The 12,943-nt window shown below is 39.6% G+C and overlaps 1 protein-coding gene across 1 annotated transcript in view; it reads right to left on the bottom strand.

The window, feature by feature from the left end:
* Positions 1–8,935: 8,935 nt before the first annotated feature.
* SALL3 (spalt like transcription factor 3) overlaps positions 8,936–12,943 on the bottom strand; it is a 19,774-nt gene continuing 15,766 nt past the window's right edge. Inside the window, exons 2-4 of the mRNA XM_050892283.1 lie at positions 10,916–12,943; positions 10,359–10,699; positions 8,936–9,367 (exon numbers count right to left, since the gene is read on the bottom strand). The exon at positions 10,916–12,943 is cut by the window's right edge and continues 909 nt beyond it. Coding sequence (XP_050748240.1) covers positions 8,936–9,367; positions 10,359–10,699; positions 10,916–12,943 — 2,801 coding nt within the window. The remainder of the gene's footprint in view (positions 9,368–10,358; positions 10,700–10,915) is intronic.

Below are 12,943 nucleotides of genomic sequence, written 5' to 3'. Positions count from 1 at the left end.
GAGAAGGGAATCCTTGTGAAAAAATAAAGCTCATGATTGTTAGGGAAATCTGTTGTTAGTTGCGTAAGAGTATGGTTCTGTTTCTATATTATGTATATTTTTAAAATCAGGTGCTAGTATCTCAAATTCTTATATTTTCTGTTGTCTTTTAGTCTGGTACTGTGCCCATGTTTGTGCTTAACACTGCTATTGTCATGATATCTATATTGGTTGCTTTTCAAGTGGTACATGATCCTTTTATTTTTCTCCCATTTAGCACTGGAGATATAAAGGCAGAAAGAAAAAGCTGCTTATTGTATTCATGTGAGCTTTACTTCTGTCTCAGCATTTTATGTGAGTAGTTCCATTGAAATAATAGCAAAGTTTGGTTGTTCCTTATTGCAATTTGCATGTTGCATAGAAAACATTAGCCACTAAGTAAATGTAATTTTGATGCAGGTTTTTGGGAAAACTAATGTGCTGTTATTTTAATAAAGTATGGAAAACCAAGATCAGCCTGAAAGAGTCTCCAGATATAAAGGAACTAAGAGTGGAACTAGTTATACGTATAACAGGCACAAAGCTGAGGCTAATAAACTTGAATGCATTGATATGTTAGTGTGCAGTAATCCCAGCTGCACAAACATTTTGAAATTCTTCTGAGTTTCAGGGTGCTGGATTTTTCTATATTGTGCAGTATCTTCTACTCATAGTCCCAATGAGAGAAATTAATTGGAATTAGGTGGAGATGTGAGTAGGGACAACATGTCCTGGCCCCAAAAGTAAAAAAGAAATTAATCTCAACTTAATGCAAGGACAGACATGTGCATTGGGCAAATCTAACGCTACCTTAAAAGAAACACATGAAGAACATGGCCATGTACAGGAAGACAATTGTCCTGGTTTCGGCTAGGACAGAGTTAATTTTCTTCCTAGTAGCTGGTATAGTGCTGTGTTTTGGATTTAGTAGGAAAAGAATGTTGATAACACACTGATGTTTTTAGTTGTTGCTAAGTAGTGTTTATACTAAGTCAAGGATTTTTAAGCTTCTCGTGCCCAGCCAGCAAGAAGGCTGGAGGGGCACAAGAAGCTGGGAGGGGACACCATCAGGACAGCTGACCCAAACTGGCCAAAGAGCTATTCCATACCATATGACATCATGCCCAGTATATAAACTGGGGGGAGTTAACTGGGAGGGGGGATCGCGGCTCGGGAACTAACTGGGCATCGGTCAACAAGTGGTGAGCAATTGCATTGTGCACCACTTACTTTGTATAGTTTAATTCTTTTAGTATTGCTATTGTCATATTATTATTATTATTATCATTATCATTGTTTTTCATTCCTTTCTGTCCTATTAAACTGTCTTTATCTCAACTCACGAGTTTTTTTTTCCTGATTCTCTCCCCCATCCCAGGGGTGGGGGGGCAGTGAGCGAGCGGCTGCGTGGTGCTTAGCTGCCGGCTGGGGTTAAACCACGACAGAAACCAAAGAAATGAGCATAGCAGTGCTACTTTGCAGAAGAGAAACAGAAGATACATTATTGCAGAAGAAACACTGGCAAACTGCTTCATGAAGATAGTAGGGGTGGGGGAAGAAGAAAGATATAGGCTGCAGAGACTACCAGCCCCATTTAATCTACTTTCTGTGAGGCTGGAATTGCAGCTATTGTAATAGGATGCTTGATAACATATTAAAAAAAATTCCTTTCAATGACTAATACTGGTTGGCACATGTCATTAGTTTACTTAGGGTAAATTGTGGAGCACTGAGCTGCCCAGTGTAAGGGAAAGTACCACAGTCTGGCCCAGACTGTTGCCAAATGTTGGAACAGATGTCACATTCAATGACACAAGAAACATAGGCAACTGAAGATTTAACTGAATTTTCTTTTAAGCAAATTTCCAAGATGCACAGGGAACTTGATTCTGCTACCCATTAGATACATTAGAGAAAGTCTTAATATAAATCCCATTGGTTTCAGCAAACCTGTTTGGAATGGGATGATGGCAGACTAAAACGTAGGTGAAGGACTAAATTCTAACTGTGAAGTGATCTAGAAAGCTGTGTTGGGAAGGGTAATTTAATAGAAAATGGGCAGAAGAAAAGGCAAGCCCCAATCAAGTTTTACCTACAAAACTCTTACCTAAAAAGGTGTGTTCCCCTGTTTGAGGTATCTGTTTATAACTGTTCTTACTAGGAATGCTTAAAAAAGCAAAAACCGAAACCAAACCTCCTATATTGGGCACATTATTCAGAGTATAAAGTGATAGAAACCAAATGGAAATGTGCCCACATCTCCTGATGACCACATCCTTTTATGCGCACATTTTATTTGCTGCACACAACAGGCAATGGCATAGGAATTCCAGCATAGGTGTTCACTTACACCCTCCACCACCAGCCTGTCTTAAATACATTACTTACGTTAGTATATCTGTAGGTCCCATATGAAGTGTGCCTTGTAGCAGAACAAGTGCCAAGTGTTTGACAAAATTGGCATCAGTGCTAATCGACACACAAGAAAGTCAACAACCTACAGACATGTTGACCGGTAACCAGAATGGAGCGGTGGAGAGATATCAGTAATTCCCAGAGGGAAAAGAGGGGTTCTTTAGACTAGATTCACCCACCGTTACTCATACCTTTACTCCATGACGTGCCTGAGTGAAATCAGACTAACATCACTGAGGACACCTTAAACAAAACTACACCAAAAACTTTCCTTATACTCAAATAAAAAAGACAAGAGTATCAACAGAATTAATTGCTCTAATAGATTTAGCACATGAACAGTTGCTAAAGAGGTTGCTTAACACAGTATTGTAAATCAGATAATTTTTACCTGTAAAAAAATATTAAATATAGTTTGCCAATCTGGGAAACAAATTACTTTCTGTTCAACATCCAAATGATAGCAAGCATTACCTTTGGAATTATTTAATTATTTATTTTAACATACTTATATACAGTGAGTGACTCATCCTGATATAATAGCTTGTTTCGACATAATCTAAGTAAAGACTTTTATGACTTAGTGAAGGTTTTTAACACATTTGAGACTTAGAAACTTTCCTCACAAGCCTTCATAAATATAGTGACAATGTCTTTTGTTGTCATGATTTCCAGTTTTTGTGTCTTTACTGAGAGCCAACACCATTTAACGATGTTTTAGTTGCATCTGAAATGGATAACGCTTGAGCAAAATATGCAACACATTTTGAAATTAATTCTAAGCAGCTAAAGAAATTTAAAACATACATGTTTAAAGGTACGTGTATATTATATATTGGTGTATAATAATATATACACACACATTTATTTTAACATTTAGCTTTAATAGCAAAAAGTACAGTAGAATTCCACTGATAGCAAGATTTGATTCTAGATTATCCATAGAAAATTGGTGCACTTTTTCTGAAAATCAATACAAGCTCAAAACAAAATGTGATACCAGATAGTTCTCTGCCATGGTCTAAAACCGATAATAATTTGAACACCTAAATAGTTGAATTAAACCCTATAGTAATCAAATAGGTACTTGATAATGAAATACCTCCATTGGAAAATGTTACTGAGTAAAATTTTGTATCAATCCCAAGTAAGTGAGTGTACAACATTTAGGATAAGGCCTCTCAGTCCTGACTGGAGCCTGTAGGTACTACTGGAGTACAAATAATAAATAATAGTACAGGTACTGTAAACTCTCTAAAATCAGTGATAATACCAAGCATTTTCCATCTTTGAAACACTGTACAAACATAAAACTATTCCTCACAACACCCCTGTGAGGTAGGTACAAAAGTATTACCCCATCTTTACTGATGGGGCAACTCATCCCAATACTACAAGGTGCTAGCTGACTCTGCAAGGGGGAATTCACTCCCTGATTCCCAGAGGCCCCAGAAGTATGTAATTCTCAAGCAGAATCAGAGTCTAATTAGCGACTTGCCCACATCCCTAAAATATGTCAGTGGCACAGCCCGAAGCTGTTGGCTTTCACATTTATCACTTTGTCAATTGATTGAGACATTCTCCTTTCTGAAAAAATAAAATACTATACATTGGTGCTGCGGCATGCACAAATATGTATTTTTGTTTTCATAAATCTGCTGATACCTTTAATATCTGCAAAGGGAAGCCATTTCCCTGTGAGTGCCTACCTTGTGTAGCAGAGCCATAGCAAGATTCTCACATTCTTCTACTTTTATGCATAAAAGTTACAGGTTCTTTTATTCATTTTTATGTGGAAAAGGACTGATTATTCATATGATGACATCAAATTCTATATTAAGGGGCACAGTCATTTTTTTTTAGATTCAGCTTTCAGGACCTCCTTTAAAACTGGGATAATCCTGTGGTATGTACTAAAATATACGTATTCTCTTTTCCCTCTTTTAAAAAATAAAGTCCAGAATGCTTTTGCCTAGACATACTTTTAATATACTATATAGCAAGCCATTGTTTTGATGACATGTAAAGTAAAGCAAGACATCTGAACCTGGAAGCAGTCCCTCTTGCACCAGTATAGACCTGGAGTATCTCCACTGAAGCCCATGGAGTTTCAGTGGTGTAAAAGGAGGCGCAGTGAAGTTAGGATCAGGACTTCCATCCTCCTGACCATCTGTGGCTGCCCTATACCAGCAACACTAACAAACTTCATGCCTTCAACTGGAGGAAAGAGTGTGAACGGCATGTTTGTTAGCAAATCCTGTGAGCTACGCACATACCTGATCACATCACTGATGACTTCATCATTCATTATGCTAGTGTTACACATAGATGTAAAAAACAGGCAGCTCTTTTGACTTCTGCAGAATTAGAGAAAAAGGAAAAAAATAAAACACAATATCTTCCAAACGACAGAGTACATGCAGAGAAGTAAATTAAAGGCAACACAAATACAGAACGAATGCAGCTTTAGAAAAACAAAGTATTTGCCAAGATGACAGAAAGGACACAATAGGTAAAGGAACAGATAATATATTGAGGGCTAATATATACAAACGGAAAAAATGGGCAAAAAAGTAGTTATGTCAATAATTTGTCATAAATGCTCTCTTTCTAATAACTCATGGAAAAAATATAAGCGAGGAGTTTGAAAGCCTTGCTGGAATTTTCATGTTGTAAAATAACCCTCCCCTCAAAAAATCATAACCGGCAATTTTTCTGATTATATAGAGTTCCTACATGGCTCTATTTTTAAACATCTGTAATTCAGCAGACTTTGACCATTTTTATCTGTGTAGCACATTTTATTATTTAATGTCTTCCTATAATAAAAAAAAATAACCCTTACATATTTAAAAATAGATACCATTCTGCTTTCATCCTTTTTTTGGGGGGAGGAGGGGAAGGCAGGTAATTTTGCTCTTGTGTTTTGAACAGAACCATAACTATCAGTGCTCCTTTGCTTTCCTTCTCTTTTGCATGTCATGTTTTCTCTCAGCAAGGCTCAGGGATGTGCGTGCAGGAACACAAGCACAAACCTATTGTTGTTGTTGAGTTACCAGAGGAAACTCATACCTTCTTTGGGTAGGTCTTATAAAACAGAGTATCTTCATAACAAGGCCACTGAAAGATGATTAATACAGATTTTTCTCTTTTATTTATCCGTTTTAAATGCAGCAGGCATTCATCACCGGATTATAACAGCTTGAAGGTTACTCAAACATACAGCTTTTTTGCAGGAGATACTTAATCACATGCCTAACTTTAAGGATGTAAATACTTTCATTTAAATCAACGCGAAAAAATAATTTGGTTTAAGTTAGACATGCTTTGATAAATTAGAGTCTTGGAAAAAGAGAAGAAACAAAGCCATGGGTTTAAACATACAGGTTATGTCATTTGGAATGAACGGATGCGAGTTGTCAATTTTTTTCTTTTTTTTTTTTTTGTTGTATTTTAGAATTTGAACTGCTCCTGATAAATTTGTTCCCAAATTTTATCATGCAGTGTATCATGAATATCAGGCAGATGTTTAAACAACATGAAAAGGAGGCTTTTTTGATAGCCAGTACATGATAAGTGTTCAGAAAGCGGTCAATTTGAAACAGTAGTCCTTCCAAAGGCTGTTTTCCCCCCTCCAAAATGTTTTTTTTTTTGTTCTACTGTCTTGCGAGAAATGCTCTTACGATTTATTTTCATTGGAAAAGAGACTTTAATAATTCTACCCCTTGGCACAGTTAATATATATTAGAATAGCATTTGAATATAAGGTGTCGACCTTATTCCGATTTTCAGATGCGACGATTAGAAGTCATTGACACCAATCTACCACAAGTGACCTTAGTCTCATACCTTGCTCTGTTATTAGAATAATCAAGGAACGCAATTCAGAAATAATATTACATCCTGCATTTTATTCAATTCCATATGACAAAAATAGTAACCTAGACTAAGACATCCATTTCAATCAGTAGATGTGTCAAGCCAACAAGATTTAATAATAAAAAATATTGGATCTAGGTAACAATTCCCAGCTGGTTCAGGGAGGCTCCTAGCCCTACATGGTATCGCAGTATAAAAATAGTGTCTCTCTTCACCATGCAGAGAGGAATGACCTAACCCTGAATACAAAATGGGGTCAGTCTTACTGTACCATCATCAACCATCTTATTTACAACACTTTACATCTTTTTTCTTTTTTTCCTTTTTCATTTTTTCTTCTCTTTTTTTTTTTCCTTTCTTTTTTTAAGTTATACACATCCTTTAGTGAATAGAGATAACACTACATGGTACCAAATACTAACAAAAAAAAAAAGTCACACCAAAAATGACACAGATAAATAAAAACATTCAATTGCTGAAATACAGCAACATTAAGCCACCTCAGTTTTCTTTTTTTCAATGCTTGGAAACACCCCTAACCACCCACACACTGCGGCAAAAAAGATGTTATATTGTAGAGGTGTTACAGATATATAATTTTGCTTATATATAGATATATATATCTATATATCTCTATCTCATCACTGGAGAAAATGGAGCTGTAGAGTTCATTGTTCATTTCCAATAGAAACAAACAGCTAATAAGTCTTTGAACCTCTTTTCACTCCATTACATGATGGCAGAAATAGTCCATCCTCTTACAGTAATGGTTTTTGTTGTATAAGAAAGATTGTCCTATTTTTCAGTCTCAACTGAGAAGACCTCACTGTCTGATTCGTTCTTCAGGGGCATAAAACTCCTTGCGCTGTTACCCAGCTACCCATAATGTCCCTCAAGCAATTCTGCTGGACGGAAGTTCATAGTGTCAACTCCACCATGCTTGTAATGCACAAAAATGAGGTAGTACACAAAACGTTTACTGTTCAAGTTTTGATTAAGCCCCAGTCTCCTCAGCATCCCCAGCCTAGCTTATGAGTGGAACCATTCCCTTTATTTACTTGGTGTAATTTAAACAATGCAATCAACATAAAATTATATTCAATTAATCAGAGTACATTGTGCTTTGGAGCAATCTGAGAAGATAATCAGCAAGAGTTGGAAATAAATACAGAATATTTGTATGTTACTACTCCTCATGCTGCCCAAAAGTTATTATTTTGTTCCCGTGTTATTAGGCAGTCGACATCTTTCTCGTGGGTATGTGTGAAAGAGACAAAACAGATTACAGTAAAATTAAACTTACAGAATGTTCTCCTTCCTCTATCCTAGACTTGTATTAATATCACACTCCTAAGATAAATGTATCAGAATTCTGTCGGGGGTGGTCACGCTTTTAAGTGGGCTTTGTAGAAAAGTTAAATGAATCATTTCCATTTAAGAAATGGCAGGCCCCGTATTTCCTAAGGATCTGACAGTTCTCTGCGGCTTTTCTGCTTCGTTAATAGAGATCTCTCATTGTTTGACCTTAAAAGAAAACAAGAAACTGCAACAGGGTTCTCCTCCTTATTCCTTAAGTCAAAGTACTATTTATAAAATAGTTTACATCTTTGTTCAGTTTCAAATTATAGACAAACCTCCCTAATACAAAATACTAAAAGTGCAATAGTATAAATTAAGAGTTTGCAACCACATTATACAAACATTACCTTTTTATTGTACAGCTTTGATAACATGGAGTATTTACTCACAACTGTTTATAATGTTGTGAATAATTTATGGTGCTAAGGTTTGTCTGTAACTTGTTTTCCAATCATTGAGCTAAAGTCCACACTACATTTTTTTTTCATTTAATAGAACAACTGTCCACATAGCAGCTACAAATATTTAAATAAAAAAAGGTTTGTTACTGACAGGTACTTGCACATGAAAAGCATGCTATCTTTCCCAATAAAACTTCACAATTTTGCCTGCATTGAAATAAACCACTTATTTATAGTAAAACAAAACTTGCTTTAAAAAAAAAAAAAAGAAAAATCACATAGCCAGATGTATTTTGCAGTACAAAAGCTTCATTTAAGTTTGGGGCTAGTATATTGTCTGTTACCCGCATAATCTTAACATTATAAATACTACAGACAAGGATACTGTAATAATACACAGCATTGGGGTACTAAATCACTTATTTAAGATTAAGATTCCTAAAAACATAGTCCAAGTTGCTAACTAATTTGAACAAAACCAGCAAATAAGTGTGACAGAATGCCGTAATGAAGCCCCCCTTTCTCAGGTGATAGTAAGTTTTGTAAGAAGAAAAGTGGACATAGACTAGCCTTTCTGTTTCTAATGAAGTTATCCCATGATTTGTTTGTTTGTTTTCTGTTAAATTAAAAGGTTTCAAAGTTCTCAGTAACAGTCAAACTCACTGTTGAAAGAAGTACCATGCAGATCTTGCAAGACAACTTTTCAGCAGCCACAAAGTTACGTATTTCTGCTATGGGTAAAACTTTAAAGGGAACCTATGCATTTAGGTCAAGAAACTAATGCTTAGCTTCAAAAGCTGTACATGGAACAGGACAAGTGTTGTGTCGAGTAGCGGTCCAACAGTTATTCAGAATGAATGCTTTTAATTTATGCCAATCTCTTTATTATCCTCAATAAATCTGGTGAATGGACGACTGGCTCCCGTTTCAGAACTTGCTTTGTCCAGACCGACAATGGGAGGGCTGCTGCCCGTGCGAGCTTTGTCCATGCCACCGGTAAGGTTACTTAGAGGCGGGATGGCGCCTCCGCCTAGACTTACTGGGAGCTGGGGAATGCCTCCGTTCTGTATGACAGAAATCTCATTGTTCTTCATAGCAAGTCCGTTAGTGATAGCTGCAGCGTATTGGTTCCAAAAATTGGGGTCAACGTTCATGGCCCGAGCTGCCAAATCCTTCTGGAACATCTCAGAGAACTTGAGCGCGTCGCCACCGAGCAGAGCCATGGGGTTTTCCACAGAGAGGCGGCGGCCGCGGCGTGCGGGGGCATTATTCCACATGTGAGTTCCCATGTGAACCTGCGGAGCAAATGGGGACAAGAAGCACCCCCAAGTTAGCACGTTCTGGTGAGGTGGCTGGCCTGAAATGCTGTTACTTACAGTATTGCTTGCTTTTTAAACAAATGCCTTTTAATTTGCATTGAAAACAAATCAATTCCAGTTAAGACACAGTTCTAAGGCCCAGTCAACCTATACAAAGAAAACCCAGCTCCGTAGTAATTTTTCAATGCATTTGTTTCTTTTCAGTGAAAACAAACGCAACGCCGCAAGAATGAAGAGTACATATCCTCTTAGGTTAGACAATTTCACATGCAAGCTGGAAGTCCTCACATGCTGAAGATTACCAAGGGCGTTACTTGTACTAGGAGATAGGCAGTTTTTTCTGCTCTTCCCCTTTTTACATCTTGTCTATTTTCATAATATTTTCTCTCATGTCAGAGGCATCGATAATTTTGCTAAATTTAATATTTTTTAAAAGGACATTTAAAAATGCTGTGTCCCAGGCTGTGTCCTGATGGTTAACCAGACTGCGGGAATAAGAGGCGTCAGTCCTGTAGTAACCGGCTGTAAATCAGTGGCAAACAGCTTTCTAGTCTGCAATGGCTGCAAAGCAGAATAGAAAATGGAAATTTGAGAGGCACCCAAGGAGCTGAGCAAGCTCTGTGTTTCTGGTTTATAGCGAGGTTATTTTGCACTGATGGTCCACAAGAACTGCCAGAACACGTCCGTCAGCTGACTGCGTGTGCCATCACGTCTGTCAGAAGAACTACAATGTGCGTGCACGTATACCCGGAACCAGTTTTAAAGTTCGCATCATTGCACAGCCGCTTTCCAGTCCTTATCTTCAACACAGTGGAAACATAATAACCACCACTATACAGCAAGCATTTCCTTGAAGTTCCCTTCTCTCCTGTCTTTGGGACAAACACTTAGCACTAAAACCTGCTGAGTTCAAGCACAGTGCCTTAACCCCCGCCCCGAGCCTTTACAGTTTTATTTGGCCTCTTACCTTAAGATTCCCCTTTGTGGTAAAAGCTCTACCACAGATTGTGCAACCAAACGGTTTTTCACCGGTATGGGTGCGCTCGTGTATCTGCAGTGCACTTGCTGAGGAGAAGGTCTTCCCGCACGACTGACAGTTGTGCTGCTTGGGAGTCCGGCGAGGGGGGGGTGCCAGCATAGGGGTGATCCCCGGACTCATCACTGTCTGTGGTGCAGCAGGAACCTGGATTCCAGCTGGAAGCGAGGGAACCTCACCCAAAGAGATCGGCTTGCTGTGACCATTCACTTCCATTTTGATCATGGTAGGTGCTGTACTGGTGACCAGGCTAGGAGTACTTTGGCTGGGACCTAGAGTAAAGTTGGGTTCAAATAACTGAGAAGGCAGCTCTTTTAATTTGTGCGTCAGTAAGTGCTGTTTTAAATTACCCATAGTGGAACACCCACGACTGCAGACTGTACAAACAAATGGACGTTCTTTAGTATGGCTGCGGTAGTGAATTTCCAATGCACTCTTACAAGCAAAAGGCTTGCCACAGATATTACAAACAGTACTTTTAAACTTACCACGTTCTCTGTTCAGGAACAGCAGGCTAAAAGGAGCCTCCTCTTTGATGACCGGTCTTCCTGGGTTGGTGGATGTCAGATCTAATGCGCCTCCATTTTCAGTTGCAGGTGGTGGACTGTCTGGTTTTTCTGTCTTTAGTTGTATTTCTTGTGGCTCTTCCTGGTTACTGAGACCTGGGGACTTTGATCTGAAACTTTCACTATTGCTATTTACAGGAGACAAAGCTTGCATGGAGGAAGAAGACTCTGACATTGCAGGGCTGCCTGCACTCTGGCTTTCGAGATCACCAACGGCGGATGAGGAGTCATTGCTCAAATGGTCACTTTCCCCTGATCCATTTTCTATGGATTTTAAACTGGTCAGCTGCTGACAGTTCATGACAGAATCAATCATTTTCATCTGATTCTCCAAAGCGGCAATACTGGAGATCACAGAAGGTGGCGAAGAAGGACATGACCCAGAGTAAGAGATAAGGGGTTTGGATGAGTCACTTGCCGTGTCCTTTAGCTCTGGGTCCTCTTCCATAGAATTTTCATCAATATCATCGTCAAAGTTGCTCAGCGTGTCAACATTCTTCTCATCGTAGGAAAGCTCTGAGTCCATGGCGTCCTGGAAGCCCTCTGGTAGCGGCGTGTTTGGAATTTGCCCGCCCATATGCATACGAATGTGCTGCTGAAGAACGACCGCATTTGTAAATTTCTTCTGACAAATGGGACACGAGTGCTGTACTCTAAGTGGTGGCTTCGCTCGATGAACTCCAAAATGTGTTTTTAGATTGCCTTTCGTAGTAAAGGCACGTCCACAAATTTTGCATTTAAATGGTCTTTCTCCTGTATGCGTTCTGTAATGCATCTTGAGAGCACTCTGACAACTAAGCACACGGTGACAAATGACGCATTGATTTGGATCTGTCATCTTCTTATCAATGTTCTCCACTAGCTGTTGTAGTTTTGAGGTTTCTGATGTTTGCATAGAGTCTAGCAGACCACCGAATGGAAACTTTGCCTTAAACTGGTCAGACACTGCTGGAAGCACAGGGTTTGGGAGGCTTGTTGCAACGCTGCTGTCCGTAACAGCAGTAGGAATTGAAGACGTGGAAGCTGTGGAAACTTGCCCACCTGCAGAAAGGTCCCCGAGCCGCGTGCTCGTGGGAGGCAGAGTGACAGGTTCTGCCTTGGTCAGAGCTGACCCACTCTGAACAGGCTGCGGGGATTCGGCAGACGCTGGAACACCTGACTCAGAAGTGTTGAGGCTTGGGGACAGAGAAGTGCATTCGCTGGAGGCAGGAGAAGGCCTCTGGGGTGACCTGCTCATAGGAGTGATACTTGGTGAATCTCCGTAACTGTTCACACCGGGTATAGTGGGGGGCAGCTGGAGCCCGATGGAAGTTGGGACAGTCGATAAAACAGGTTTGCTGTCTAACCACGTTGTGACCGGCTTTTCGGGGGGCAGCGACATCCCGTATGGGATTCCAGAGCAGGTGGGCACGTTATCGAGGTATTCTGGAACAGGATAAGGGTTCATCTGAATATGAGGGTATTTCTCTTTATGCCTCTGAAAATGAACTTTCAGGTTGCCCTTTGTGGAAAAGCGGTTTCCGCATATGTTACATTTAAAAGGTCTTTCGCCTGTATGCGAGCGGAGGTGAATTTGTAAAGCACTGTCACTTCCAAAGACCTTGGCACAAAATCGGCATTTATGTTTAAAAAAGGGATCCTCAGAGCTTGACTTGGGTTCAAACACTGACACATTTGGTGGCTTTCCTTTGCGGTGCTTCATAAGGGCGGACAGAGGATCTAGCGCATTAGCTGTTGCAGCGATGCTAACCAGCGGGTTGGGGAAGATCACACTATTTGATGAAGTCTGAGGTAGAAGTGGGTTTGGCAGGCTGGACACTGAGGTGAGGCTTCCATGTCCTATTGAAGGCGGAGTCGAAGCATTCTGGGGCTGCGAAGCACTGTTAGGAGCGTTTGACATGGAAACGGGAGTTATGGACGTAATTGCATTCGAGGAAGAAGGTACACTTG

The sequence above is a fragment of the Gymnogyps californianus genome, chromosome 2 (genome assembly GCF_018139145.2).
Source record: "Gymnogyps californianus isolate 813 chromosome 2, ASM1813914v2, whole genome shotgun sequence".
In the NCBI taxonomy this organism is placed as follows: Eukaryota; Metazoa; Chordata; class Aves; order Accipitriformes; family Cathartidae; genus Gymnogyps; species Gymnogyps californianus.
This window is presented reverse-complemented; position numbering and strand designations above follow the sequence as displayed.